At 45.3% G+C, this 15020-nt stretch overlaps 1 protein-coding gene across 1 annotated transcript in view; it reads left to right on the top strand.

Moving 5' to 3' along the window:
- The window catches only part of LOC123773765 (serine/threonine-protein kinase PLK4), a 42496-nt gene extending 27916 nt beyond the window's left edge, over positions 1–14580 (top strand). The window contains exons 10-13 of the mRNA XM_045767694.2: positions 1339–1472; positions 6716–6928; positions 11274–11444; positions 13261–14580. Coding sequence (XP_045623650.1) covers positions 1339–1472; positions 6716–6928; positions 11274–11444; positions 13261–13500 — 758 coding nt within the window. The 3' untranslated portion in view covers positions 13501–14580. The remainder of the gene's footprint in view (positions 1–1338; positions 1473–6715; positions 6929–11273; positions 11445–13260) is intronic.
- The last annotated feature ends 440 nt before the right edge of the window (positions 14581–15020 follow it).

Below are 15020 nucleotides of genomic sequence, written 5' to 3'. Positions count from 1 at the left end.
GTGGCGGAGCTTCATGCTCCTCTCCGGCGCAAAGGTTTTTGCTCTTTTGGTCATGGTCGTAGGTATATTCGTCTACAGCCGTCTCCCTTTTTTCTGGCGAAGAATTAGACTGCTGCTTTCTGGAGTGGTGCTTGGGTTGTTGATGCTTGGTTTGTCAGGCCGGAGGTTCATCATGTGTTGTGCACGGTTGCGGCCTTCCGCCGTTATCTGCTCGTCATGGCTTCTGTGTCCGGGAACACACTTTGGGTTGATCCGGTTTCCCTTCTTCGCTGTTCGCGGGTTTGGGTCTCTCAGGTCGTCCGCAGGGTAATTAAATCCAGCTAGCATGCGGTCTATTCCCGTGCCCATGACGTCGTAAGTTTGCTGCTCTTGCTGCCGTCTTTGGCAATATGTCTTGGGCTGACATTCAAGCACGGGGTTTTTGGTGGTCAAACAGGGTCCTGGCTGCACGCTACCTTGTGAACGTTCCTGGGCCCAGTCGGGCCTGTGTTGCTTTGGGTCGCCGGTTGCAGCCAGTTGTCTCGACTTCGAGTTGAGCAGTGGAGCACCGACCGCCTCCAGGGTAAGTCCCCTTTTATTATGTTGTCTTTGGTGAAGTAGCTCCGGGGAGCCATAGGGGCTCCCCCTTAGAAAACTAGCATTGATTGTAATGAAACGCCATTTTCTGGGTGAGTCCCAGAGGCTCCCCGGCAACCCCTCCCTCCCTCTGGTTGGCGTTTTTTTGCGGTTTTTGATATCCAGCCTCAGAACTGGGGTGATGATCGCCGGCACGAGGGTCTAGGGCTCCCCCTTCCCCCTCCCAGGGAGCGGGGGGAGCTGCGCAGACATGCGGCGCGGCTCGTGTGACATCATGCTTGTTTGCACGTTTTTCTTTTGGATAGTTCTGTCCATTTGTTTGATGATTATCGTTGTTAACCAGAATAGGGGTTTGTTTTGTGGCGCTTATCTTTCTGGGTGCCTGTCTTGGTCGATGGCAGATATAGAATGCTCCAAATCACATGTGCATTTCTATGGGCCATTGCTCCTCGTGCCTCTGTGAGGGGAAGGGGGGCCAGGTTCTTGCTTGTGGTCCTCGGTAGGCCTAGTACTCCACCCACATCGACTGATGCAAAATAGTTAGGGTACCCATATCAGCCATGGATAGCTCCGGGGAACCTCCGGGACTCACCCAGAAAATGGTGTTTCGTTACATTTAACGTTGGTTTTTTAGCAGTCTGTTAGAAGTTCACCAATATTTACAGGTACACCAATATTAAGCATATTGAGAGTTTAAACATTCAAGCAAGTTTATGTATAAACCTAATAATTTGTGATTGTAATATCTCGCCTTCATGACAGGAACTAAAATGACCAAATGTGGAAACAATTTGGTAGTCAAAGAAACAACTGGGACCACACATACAGTGTTACTGACTTCTGGACATAAAGTGTTGCCCGAGATCCTGCAGCCCCTCTGTCTGCACTTCAAACAAGTAATGTACCTTACAGTATTTATGCTTTTATGAAAAGTTAGCATTTGATTGATTTAGTTACTTAGTGCAGGCGATGAGTCACAATAACGTAGGCTGAAGTATGTTGACCAGACCACACACTAGAAGTTGAAGGGACGACGACGTTTCGGTCCGTCCTGGACCATTCTCAAGTCGATTCTAGTTACTTAGTGTTTGTAATGCATATTATGTGCATAAGCAGTTCAACCTCACTTGAGCAAATCTCCAGTTCCAGTGCACACTTTTCAGGGGTAATTTACTGGCACTTCCCTGCTTCACTGAACAATGTTCAAAAGGGGAGTGATGCACAGATATGCTTTAAAACATTTACGTAATAAGTTTTATTATTGTACATTATTTTAATAATATCTAACAAAACTGTGACTCAAAATGTATATGTTGTATGAGTGAGTGTATTATCAGGGAAAGTGCCAAGCTATTACAACTATATAGCACTTTAATGAGTCAGGATAAGGATTTGGGATGGGCCGAGGGAAAAGGAATGGTGCTCAACCACTTGGACGGTCGGGGTTTGAACGCCGACCTGCATGAAGCGAGACCGTCGCTCCACCACCCAGCCCCAAGTGGTTGGGCATATTATGTATGAGATGGATCACAGAAAAAAGTGTTCAATAATCAAATATTGTACAGTAGTCAGTTAAAAAACACTTGTTTCCCATTAATTATTAGCTAAAAACAACATCATTTCATCTTCTTTACTTTAACATCATTATTTTAGCACTTAAAAAGTGTGTGGATGGCAAACACATCCTTATATTTGAAACCTAAATCAGCTGTGTGTAATTCATGATGTGACACAGTCCCCCTACTTTCCACATCCCACTCATGTACTGCCTCCCTCATGCACCGCCTGATTCCCTCCTCCCTCCCTCCCTCAAGCATCACCTGCCTTCCTCCCTCCCTCCCTCATGCACTGCCTGCCTCCCTCCCTCCCCTCCCTCATGCACTGCCTGCCTCCCTCCCTCCCCTCCCTCATGCACTGCCTGCCTCCCTCCCTCCCCTCCCTCATGCACTGCCTGCCTCCCTCCCCTCCCTCATGCACCACCTGCCTCCCTCCCTCATGCACCACCTGTCTCCCTCCCTCCCTCCCCTCATGCACCACCTGCCTCCCTCCCTCCCCCTCATGCACAACCTACCTCCCTCCCTCATGCACTGCCTGCCTCCCTCCCTCCCCTCCCTCATGCACTGCCTGCCTCCCTCCCTCCCCTCCCCTCCCTCATGCACTGCCTGCCTCCCTCCCTCCCTCCCTCCCTCATGCACCATCTGCCTCCTTAGGCTAGGCTAGGTTAGGTTGTAGCGACGCAGTGGGTTTTGCCGGATGGTCTGCCTGGCATCTCGGTCTCCCTGGATGCCCCGAGACTGCCCCGTTGGTGTTTTTCAGGACCCGGACTTGGGGCTAGAGGCCGCTTTGCCTTCCTCTCTTCTTCCCTTTTTTGTAGGTCCAGTTTCCCCGCCCTGGCTTCCAACTCCGACACTCCCAGGGTTGGGGGTGTGGCGGGGCCTCGTTGGTGTTGAGACTCGGGCGGTTTTGGGGGTTTTCCCTTCTGGGTGGCAGCAGGGGCATTCAAGCTAGTTCCTCCCTGCCTATACATAAGGGTCTGACCAGTGGGCCCCCCCCTTCATTAGTGTTTTACGGCTGCCTTGGCTTTTTCTTGTGGGGTCGATGCTTTGGGGGAGCAGCTCGGCCTCGGGTTGTTGTTCCTGGGGTGTGTGGGGGGGGGGGGGGTGTGACTTGGTGGGCCTTGTGCCCTGTTGCACCCTGCCAGGGTTTTTATACCCCTCAGGGCAGGGTTTCGCGTTACAGGGAGCGGGTTCTCTTTCGCCCCTTCCTCCTACATATTGGACTTTGCATCTACTCCTACCCGGGTTCGGTTCCGTGATCTTCTGGGTTCCTCGATCCCGGCCTTCCGGAGGTTTTCGGTTTCCCGCATCCCTTCTTATGTGGTGCGGGCAGCCTTTGTGACCTGGATTCCTGTGCGACCCGGATTCTGCTTTCGTGTTGGACTCTCGGTTTTTGCTTCTTGGGTGGTGTTGGCTTCTTCTTTAGAATCTGCTTGGGCCTTGGCTCTTGGGTTGTGTTCCCCTTTTTGTCCGTTGTTGTTTGCAGAGTCTGCTGTTGTGCAGTATCTGCAGACGGTTTCGACTAGGTGTCGTCCTATGTCGGACTTGTTGGTCCTCCGGGGACTTGTGGGGGGCCTTCCTGGAAGGGTCGTGCCAGGGCTCAGGGTTTTTTCCCGTCGCAAAAAGTGGTGCCAGTGGTGCCACTTTTCCCAGTGGTGCCACTTTTCCCAGTGGTGCCACTTTTCCTAGTGGTGTCACTTTCCCCAGTGGTGCCAGTGGTGCCACTTTTCACAGTGGTGGCACTTTTCACAGTGGTGCCAGATTCGGGGCAGGTGCAGCCTTTGGTTCCATCTTTTTTTGGTCGGTGCGGGGATCACCCTGTGCGCTGTTTAGGTTCTCGTATCATGCGTCGGCCCTTTTGTGGTTCTTCCCATTCATGGGGCGATGGGGGAAGAGCCTCGCTCTGTTTGCTCGTGACTGGTCCTACGATTTGTGGGCTTTACGGGTAGTTTCGTGCGGTCTGCGATGGCGTTGGGTGGCTCTTCCTTCGGGAGGTTCAGGGTTGATGGGGCAGGCCTCTTCTCCTGCGCTCTGTTGAGTCATCTTGGAGTGGGTTTGCTTGGGCGTGATCAACACGACCTTATTTCTCAGGTGGGTTCCCACCTGTTTCCAGTCCATTGCCCCTCCTTTCGGATGACTCCTCTGTCCCAGGTTCGTCTTCTGTTGGAGCTGGACGCTTGGATGGTGTCCCTGAACCTTACGGACGTGTATTGGCACATCCCGATTCATCCGAGGTTCAGGGATTGGCTCGGTTTTGTGGTGGGGCTTCAAGGTTACCGCTTTTGTTGCATTCCTTTCTGTTTGAATTTGACGCCTCGTGTTTTTACACGCCTTACCCGAATCGTGTGGGTGTGGTATCGTTCTGGTGTGGCCCGTCTGAGTCTGTTAGGTGTTCGGGTTCTGGCCTACCTCGCCGACTGGCTGGTTGGGCTCCCAGCCGGTCCACGTGTCTGCTTGCTAGGGATTTGGTTCTTTCCCCAGGTATCTAGATTTAGGTTCCTGGTGAACTGGCGGAAGTCCCATCTGGTTCCCTCCCAGGTTTGGTCTTGTCTGGGTCTTATGTGGGACACTTGGACCTCTGAGGGGCTCCCGGGTCACACGGCGGTTGCTCGGAGGTTTGTGTGAGAGCCTGAACTTTGCCATGGTGGTCTACCCGCTGGGTCAGTTGTGGCTTTGGCGGCTGTTCTGGTTCCTTCGGGGACATCCCTTCCTCCTCTCTCGCAACTGCTGGGTTTGCCCTCCAGGGGCTTTGTGTCGACTGCTGCGTCGCTGGCTTCCTCTTCAGGTTTTTCAGAGTTCGGTGCCTTGGCACTTACCCGAGCCCTCGCTCGATGTGTTCACGGACGCGTCGTCTCTTGGCTGGGGTTTTGTGACCAGTGCTCACCGGGCCGGCCAGGGACGGTGGGATTCGTCCATCCATTGGGCTCACAGCACAGTGCGAGTGTTAGCAGCTGTGTGGATGTCACTCCGGAAGGTTGAAGTCGCTCACGGATCAACGATCTGGCTCTATTCAGACTGCTCCCCGATGGTTCCTTGTCTGAACCTGAGGGGGGTTCGGTGCAGTCCTTGGCTTTTGGGGCTGGTCGTTTCGGGTGACTCGTCTGCTGGGTTCTCGAGGTTTGGCTTTCCTGGCAGTTCACATTCGGGGGAATATCCAATATCCTGGCGGATGGCTTGTCCCGGTTCATTCCCCTATCCACGGAATGGACGGTTGACGCCAACTCCTTCCGTTGGCTCTGCCAGACATTCGGGCCTCCGGAAGTGGTTCTCTTCGCATTGGCGTGGTCGAGACGTCTCTCGGTATACGTGGCGCCCTTTCCTGACTGCGAGGCCGTCGGGGTCGACGCCTTTCGGCGGGACTGGGGGAGGTGGGATTACCTGTACCTCTTTCTTTCAGCTGTTGCTCCAGGTCCTGACTTGCTTGGTGACTTACCACAGGAGAATTGTCCTTCTGGCTCCTTGGTGGCTGGCCCAGCCTAGGTTTCAGGCGCTGTTTGCTCGGTGTCCGAATCCGAGGGTCTTCCCGTGAATCCCCCCTCTTTCAGCAGATCGGTCCAGCTCGGTACGAGGCTGGTTCATTCTTCTCCCGATTCTTCACGCCCTAAGATTTTGACTCGAATGTATCACTTGTATCACTCCCACCTGTGTGCTTTGTCTTAGCGGCAGTATGAAGTTTCCTGGCAGTCCTTCCGATTTTTCCTATCACCGCATAGGTGTACTTCAGTGTCTGATAGGGTTGTTTTGTCCTTTCTCTCTTGGTTGTTCCGGGACTGTCTTCCTATGCCGTATACTGTCGCGTCTTCTCGTGTGGGTGGAGCCGCTCCAGCTTGCGTTCATTGTTGATGTTACTTCTGCTCTTTCCGCAAGCTGTCTCCTGTGTTGTTTCACCTCCGGCCTGCTCATGCTCCCCCGTGCGCTGTCCTGGTCTTTGGACCCGGTACTCTCTTTTCTCTCTTCTCCTCGATTTGTTGTGGCCCCTTCGATACAGAATTGTTTTTCTAAGGCTCTTTTTTTTCTGTTGGTGTTGGCCTCTGGCGGTTGGGTCAGGGAGCTTCTTACTTTCCTCCAGCGCAGGGGCTTCTGCTCTTTCGGTCATGGTGGTAGGTTTGTTCGGTTGTAGCCGTCTTCTTTTCTGGTGAAAGATGAGACTGCTGCTTTCCGGAAGGGTCCTTGGGTTGTTGATGCTTTTTTGGTCAGGCCAGGGATCATCATGTGCTGTGTCCGGTTGCGGCTCTCCGCCATTCTTTGCGCACCTTGGCTTCGGTGGCCTGGGATGTGCTTTGGGTTGACTCGGTTTCCCTCCTTCCCTGTTCCTGAGCTCGGGTCTTGGGTTGACATTAGGGCACAGGGTTTTTTGGAGGTCATACTGGGTCCTGGCCACATATCAGCCTGGATAGCTCTGTGGAGCCTCCGGGTCTCGCTCAGAAAATGGCGTTTCATTACATTCAACGTTGGTTTTTTGATGATTTGATTTGGCTTTGAAGCTTTGATCAAAACCTTCAGTCTGAGATGGTTTTGATCAGTCAAAACCATCTGAGATCACTGTATTGCTTAATGTCAGAGTTTCTTCACATTTGTTACAGGCTCACGATCACTGCCTTTACCTGGAGCGAGTCTTATCTGAGGTAACTGATAAGACAAAAATGGAATGCTTTCCCATATTTTCGGGCAGAAGACCAGCATCTGCTTCACCATCAGTCTCTCCTCCTGGTAAACCACATTCTTGGTCAGATAAAGAAAATATCTCACCCACATCCATGCAATCCTATAGATCTCCTAGAAATATTACAGGACAGGTATGTACAATATTTTCTTAATTTTGAAGAAACTTTGGAAATAATTTACTTTGGGTATGGCTGATAAGGAACTTTTATATTTTAAGGTATTCCCTGTAGAGGTACCTTATGGGTTTCATAAGATGTTGTGAGCTTATGCCTCACTAATGTTTCCTGAGCCAGAGTCTCTGTGGTTTGCACAGGACTCTCATTGGGATAGATGTCAGGTTTTAATATAACCTATTACAATTAGATTACAGTATATGCAATTGATGAGCAATTGCATAATCGCTTGGGCAGTGACTTACCTCTTAAGCCAACATGCTTAATGTTAGTTGTGAGCTCTCGAAAGAGTTAAAAAATATTGTTATGGTCTGTCATGGCTATTGGGCCACTAGTTAGTAACTATACATGTGAAATTATGAGAGTAATACCATGAAATATACACTTTTAAGTCAAGGGGGGTATGTGTGTGTGGCTAATTTTTACTATAACCTGTCACAGGGAAAGCATATGCTTTCAGACAAGCAATTGCATAATCAATACCTCAACTGATGTCTGACCTCTTAAACCGTCCGGTTTAGTGACAGTTGGAAGTTCGCTGTCTTTAGTGTAAGATTTATTGTTCAATGCATAATGCTTTATAGTATGCAAATAAAGCAGGGTCCTTAATTTTCATAGTTATAGTGGAAAAATTAACTTACAAATGAGTGATATGTCTCACAGTCTGGGGACATTCTGGAGGGGGCTTGGTTTCTTGGATGTGAGATAAAATTGTGGATGCAGTAAGTTTCTTTTAACATTTTGAGCTGCCGGCGTGCACGCCAGCCCTCCCCAAGGTGGGCCTGGCATTTCCCGTGAGCGCACAACCTCACTAAAATATGTACAGTATACTCTTTTCAGTTTTCTCACATCAATTTTTGTGTTATATTGTTCATTTTGGTATCAAATTGATCAAAATAGATTTCTCTAAAGGGATATATGCATATAAGGTCAAAAAGCCCGGCGTGCCACCCTCGGCAAACCCGAAAATTGACTGAATGTTACCTGTGAGCAAGAACCCATGCACACACACAACACCTACACTCAAATGTGTTTATTCTTTTCAGGTTGATCACCTCAATTTTTGTGTTACATCATTCATTTTGGTATCAAATTGTTTGCAATAGAATGCTAAAAAGGGATATACAGTGACACCTCGGCTTACGAATGCTCCTCTTTACGAACTTTTCGGGTTATGAGCCGAATTTCTTTGTAAAATCCAAATCGGGTTATGAATTTTGCCTTGGGGTAACGTAGTTTGTTGATAGGCGTATGGCTGACCTAGCGCGTGGTGGCACAGCGACCGCGCCTCAGTTTACCAGTGCCTTCTGCCTAGTAACAATTGTGCCTGAATTCTTTGTAAAGAATTTCAGTGTTTATGGGGGGGAGCCCTTTCAGCTCCCCGGAGCTATCCAGGCTGATATGTATATCATTAGACTTTGGCATCAGTCAGTGTGAATGGAATTCAAAGTCTACAGGGGACCACGAGCCAGAACCTGGCCCCCTCAGAAAGGCACAAGGAGCAATGGCCTATAGAAATGCACATGGGATTAGAAGCATTCTATGTCTGCCATCGACCGGGCCAGGCACCTAGAAAGGTAAGTGCCTCAGAACAAACCCCTATTCTGGTTAAAACACTAAGGAAGACTAATGAGTGGACAGAACTCCCCAATTGAAAATGAGAAAATGAGCATGACGTCACACATGCCGCGCCGCATGTCTGAGCAGGTTCCCCCTCCCCGGGAGGGGGAGGGGGAAGCCTCAGACCACCATGCCGGTGATCCACCCTCCAGTTCTCGGCTGATGTGATTGTGGCATGGTCGTGTGGCTCCAGCTCCAGATTCTCTCTTGTGTTGTGTTGTGCCTTGTGTCCAGTACTGCTCTTACGGTGGCGTGCGAGCTGAGAGTAATATTCACAGGTACTCGGGCTGCATGTGCTTAGGGTGAGTGCCCTGTAAGTACCACTCCTGGGGCTTGGGGTTATCTTCCACAAATCACCTTGGGGTCTTCCTCTGTTGGTCTTTTGCTGCTTGGTGATCGACTGCCCCGAGTGTGTTGGGAGATTTCCTCACTTGTTTACCTTAAGATAAGTAGGAGTTTTTGCACTGGTAGGGGCACGGGGTACTGTGCAGCTAGTTTTCACCTATTACAGCAGCTGGCTCTGTTCCTCATAGGAACGTTGTACTCTTGTGGGGTTTTTCTTATTGTTTTTACCTGGTGGGGGTCTGCCTTTGTGTCCCTTGCCCCTGTTATATTAGAACCTTGACCTCCGATGTTCGGTGGTACCCACTGCTTGGCCTTGTGAGTGGACACTTCCCGGGGGTTCAGCTTTAGCAGTTTGTTTGGTAGCTCTCTAACCGGCACCCGTACTTTGGGCGCCGGTTAGCAGTACCCTGTCTGGGCTTACCCTTAGCGATACCAGTCTAAGGGCCCTGGGAATCCCCGCGAAGGTGCACGGGGTCTGATGGATGTGACCGCTAGGTCCCCCTCTCGCCTTGTGCGAGTTTGAGGGTTGCTCTGTTCCCTTATCTCAGAGTGACGCTCATTGTTATTGCCTCCATCATGCTGCCTGTTGGGTCGGTGACACCTTCGACCCAGAGTCCTGCAAGCATTGTTGCTTGTTTCTGACTCAATTCACCCAATCCACTGGTGATATTATTTGAGTGCATGATAGGTATAGGGTGCTGCAATGTGTTAGGTTGATTGCTTCCCCGGATGTCCCGAGACTGCCCTGCTTTGTCTGTAGGGATCCGGACTTGGGAGTGTTGGTCGCTTCAGTCTTGGTCCTGTTCGCACCCCCTTGTTCTCCCCCTCCCCCATCTCCGCTTGCTTCCGGCTCCGAGACATCTGAAGGTTTCGGGATTGGGGCCGGGTTTTGAGGTTTCGGAGACTGGCAGTTTTGGGAGTTGCCCTTTCTGGGGTGGTAACGAAGGCATTCGAGTCTTTTCCTCCAGCTGTAGTGCCGGGGTCTAACCAGTGGGCCTCTTCTCTTCCTGCTTTTCCGGCTGCCCCAGCATTTTCTTGTGAAGCTGGGGCTTTGGAGGATGACTCGCCCCTGGGTCCTAATGTGGAAGCTCCTGGAGTTGGGGAGGAGCTGACTTGGGGGTCTTGGGCCCCGTTGGACCCTGTCTGGGTTTTCCAACCCTCTGAGCAAGGCTTTCTGTTACTAAAAGTGGGGTTTTCCTTTCCCCCCCTCTGCGTACGAGTTAGTTTTCGTGTTGGCCCCTCCCCGGGTTCGGTTCCATGTCCCTTCGGGTCCATTGGTTCCGTCCTTCCTATGGGTAGTTTTGCCCACTTTCTCAACATCTGGGACATGTATTCATCTACATCATGTCACAATCGTGTAAGAATCATCTCGGGATACTGCGTGACCCTTGGTTACGTATATCAATGGGCCCATATGTGCCTCTGTGATTTTGTTCTTGATTATCGAGGGTCTCGAAGGCTCGAGAAGCACTTCGATAATTAAAATATTATTGGAACATCTGTCGATTTCTGGTGAGGATTACCTCCTGTCATTTCTAGGCCTCGTTGGTCCTCTTCCGTACTACTCATTATCTTTCAATACTACAGTATATCTAATTATTTTATACTCACATCTTCTCTCCGTAATCTGTGTCGGCAATAACAATACAGTACAGTAATAGTTTAATAAACAGATTAGTGTTCTGTAGTAGTTTTAACCAGATTAGGGGTTTGTTTTGTAGCGCCTACCTTCCTAGGTGCCCGGCCCGGTCAATGGCAGACACAGAATGCTTTACACACATATACATTTCTATAGGCCATTGCTCCTCGTGCCTCTCTGAGGAGGCCAGGTTTTGGCTCGTGATCCCTGGTAGGCCTAGAACTCCATTCACACTGATTGATGCCAAAGTCTAATAATATACATATCAGCCTGCATAGCTTCGGGGAGACCCTGGGTCTCGCCCAGAAAATGACGTTTCATTACATTCAATGCTGGTTTTTTGACCTTGGGATCTTTTCTTTCTTGTGCATTAATAATATATTTTGTTAACTATAAGCACTAAGGGATAGAGGGAAGTTAGATATGTAAATACCCTTTTGTCATAAAAACTGGTCTGATTTTAACATTAAATTCTTCCCTTCCATAAAGTGAATTATGAGCTGTTGGCTTTTATTGTGCGGAGTTTGCACGATGAACCAAATCACTCTCAAGTCAAGATGGTGAACGTGCTAGAATATTTTCAGTGTCAAATGGGGAAATACTGTATATACATATTCAAGATTTCCTAAGTTAGCAAAGGTGTTTCCAGATTTTAGTTGAAAAATATTTTTAATATTCAAATATATTTCTCTTCGTCAGCTTGGATCATTTGAATGTTCAGTTGCCAGCTTTCAAGCAGCAAGCAATTCTGCTCCCCATGTAAGGATGCCTCTCGCTCCCCACACCTCCAGTAATATTCAGATAAAGCAGTCAGATGTGAAGCGACCTGTATCACGTATTTATGTACAGAATATTGGTTGGGCATCACAGGTAAGAGCCAGAAATTTCTAAAAAAAAGAGTTCACTATAGTATCTAATTTTACCAACTTGTTATGTAGACTGCTAATATCAATGCTTTCTTCATTGATTCCCGCAAAATCAAGCTCTGTTTTGTTTTTCCTCTTGCCGGCGGCCATCTTGAATGTTCTTCTCTGCACTGGAAACACTAGGGCATCTTTTTCTCATCCGATTTTTCACTTCCCTTAGCACTTTCCTGTTATCTCACTTGTTTTTCAAGAGCACTATACCTTTATGTTCTCTGGGACACCACTCACTACCATCAACCTGTACTACAATACTTAGGATTGTTGAAATATGCTGGAGCTCCTCTGCTGCAAGTGTTGACCCTAGGGGTGTCACCTTTTGAATCAGTTCACATCACATTGAATCATTTTTGAAATCACACACCTTTTGAAGTGTGTGTGTGCATTTTATATATATATAAATAATATTTTGTGACGGGAAAGTGTAGAAGTGTAGGTGTTCGGCGGTCCACCTAATGGCTGGTGTCAATGCCTATCACATTTTAGAAAAAAAAGATAGACTGCTTAGCTGTTGTCTGTGGTAAAGTAAGGGAAGACACGCAAAACACATAGTATGAACAATGAAACTTTAATTAACTTTAAAAATTATGAACAAAGAGAATCCCTTGGCTATGTACAGTGCAAACAAACAAGTCAAAAAATATAACATAAAAATTAAGAACAAGGGTGACGTTACTCTACAAATATAATAAAGACAAAAGAATGATTAAACAGGTGCTGAGAATATAGCGCTAGCTGAGAACCTCCACCAATAAACAGAGCGTATATCAGTTGGTTGTTCACAGTTTGAGAGCACAAGGATATTCTGACTTCAATGGCTGGTTCAAGCCCAGACACATTAATTGGCTGTTGATTGCTGGTGTTGACTTTTTGATGTGGTGTTTGACATCTAAAAGTCAACACCAGCAATCAACAGCCAATTAATGCACAACTATATTCTACCCACTTCAAGACTCCGTACCAATATAGAAGTATCAGGAGGAAGTATGGGCCAATAGGCCCTTTGCAGTTACTTACATTCTTCCCTCTCATTTATCAATTAATACCCATTGTTCCGTATTCTGTCTTGTGTTGGTCAAAAGTTTGTTCACCTCATCCAAAACTGTTGCAACATATCACCTCACCCAAATGCGAGTATATAAGACAAGCTGTTTAAAACTCTGTTTAGTGTTTTCAGGTTACAGTTGTGTGTGGGTAAACTAAAGTCTTTGAAAATGTAATAAGTTATTACAAAACGCGTTCAAGCGTCGCGTCAGACTAGAAATAAAAATGAATTTTGGAGAATTGATTTTTCAATTACCATCGACAGTAAAAAGAAACAAAAGAAATATTGAGAAAATTTGTGTTAGAATTATTAATCTTACTTTTTTGGTCATATTTAACAACATGTGTTTACAAGAAAGACTGCTACCAAAATATACTAATATATATACATGTGTGTATGTATGTATATGTGTATATATATATGTATATGTGTATATATATATGTATATGTATATATATATATATATATATATATATATATATGTATATATATATATATATATATATATATATATATATATATATATATATATATATATATATATATATATATATATATATATATATATATATATATATATATATATATATATAAAAGATAGATATGTGCACAGTGAAACTAAATAATGAAAATATATTGGATAAAAAGTTTTTATAATTTTAGTTAAAAGTATTAGCAGTGGCTTCACCATATTATAATTGAGGTTCACTTTTTACAGGGTAGCAATGGTGAAGTTTCTGTTGAATATCTGGATGGAACACAGGTTCAAGTAAGCAGCAATTCCCCCAAAGTGATTTTTTCAGACGCCTCTGGTAAAGCTGCTACCTACTCAGCAAAAGACACATTACCATTTGTGTTACAAAACAAATTATCTCAAATGGAGGCTGTGTTAATTTCTCTAGCACAGTCTCCAGCTTCATCTGTAACGCCGCAATCTTCACACGTGGCTGGACTTTGATAATATCAGTTTAATCATTTACTTGTGAATGAATCTATGTAAGCAGTTCTAATATGCTGAATACTGTTAACAAAGCACATATTGCTGATCTGACAGGCTTAATTGATTTAATTTGATAGGGGTTATCGCAATTACATCTTGTTATAGATAGTGCGTTAGAAAATTATATTTATAGCACTAATTGTTATTGCATGTTTTCATGTTTTTTATTAAAAGGCTCTTCCAATAAGATTAACTCTGAATAATTGATGATAAGAGTAACACAGTAATCTCCTAAATGTGATATATATTATTATACATAATATGATGCAGCAGATGGCTTCATTGAGTATTTTTTTTTTTGAAGCTCACATGAATGATAAATGAAGTACTGTAATATCTAATGCTGTTATTTTTAACAAAAAATATTTTTAACATAAAATATTATGTTAAAAATAACATAATAAAAAATGCATGTCTTCCAAATAACACAAGAGATTGTGGCTTAGGCAAAAATTATATAAAATATTAAAAAAAATAAATGCTTGTCTTCCATGCTGAAGAATACAATTGCTGTGCTCTCCTTATAGCAGGATTGTTTCTTCAGTATTGTTGGGTTTATATTGTCAAAAATAATTACTGCATTAATTTTTGTTACAAAGCAAAAAAATATATTTGAGAGATTTGTGTGGTTTATAAATCAGAATTGACACGAGTCTAGCTGTTCATTTGTATGCAAATAGAATACTTGAGACAAGAAATACTACAATCTTGGTAGGTTTTAATTTTTTTTTATCTAGTGATAAGGACTATATAATTAATGTTCCATGCCATGCCCACAGGTAATGCTCATAACAATGTGAAGAAAAATTACAACAGCTTCCAGGATAGTCTTCCAATATATTATATTTTATAATGAGGATTAAATAAATTACAAATAGTAGTAATATGTGTATCAGACATTCTTCCTGTAGTATCCTCAAAATGTTTAAAAGAGCTTTTTAAATGTGTTTTATGTTCTTGTTTACTTTTCCAGATAATGTAATGTTAAACTGAATCTTAGTCAAATATATGATTGCTGTGCATTTGACACACAACTGTCATCATCAATATCCTTGTATAGACACTGGCATGTAATTATATGATTAATTAACAATGCTGTTATTGAGTTGTGTGTGCAATTCAATATCCAAGACAAAATATTGGATTGATAAATTGCTAATCTTACCATATCCTAATGAAAACCAGAGTAACCCCAATCTATAATACGGAAGATTTCACTGGTACTGTATTAACAATTATAGACCAATATCACAACTTCTCACATCTTAAATATTTGAGAATCTTGTTAAAACATGTTCTCTCAAGGTTATCTCAAGATAACCTCAAGATGTTATGTACTGTATTTGACTCTTGTCAATATGGTTTCAGACCCCTAAAAAGTACCACCAATGCTATGATAAATATGCATGACTTAATACACTTGGCTCTTGACAAAAATGAGTACCTGATAAGACTACTTGTTGAACTTTGAAAGTCTT

This window comes from Procambarus clarkii, chromosome 72 (assembly GCF_040958095.1).
Source record: "Procambarus clarkii isolate CNS0578487 chromosome 72, FALCON_Pclarkii_2.0, whole genome shotgun sequence".
Lineage (NCBI taxonomy): Eukaryota > Metazoa > Arthropoda > Malacostraca > Decapoda > Cambaridae > Procambarus > Procambarus clarkii.
Note: the sequence above shows the minus strand (reverse complement) of the source record. Positions and strands in the feature narration are given on the sequence as shown.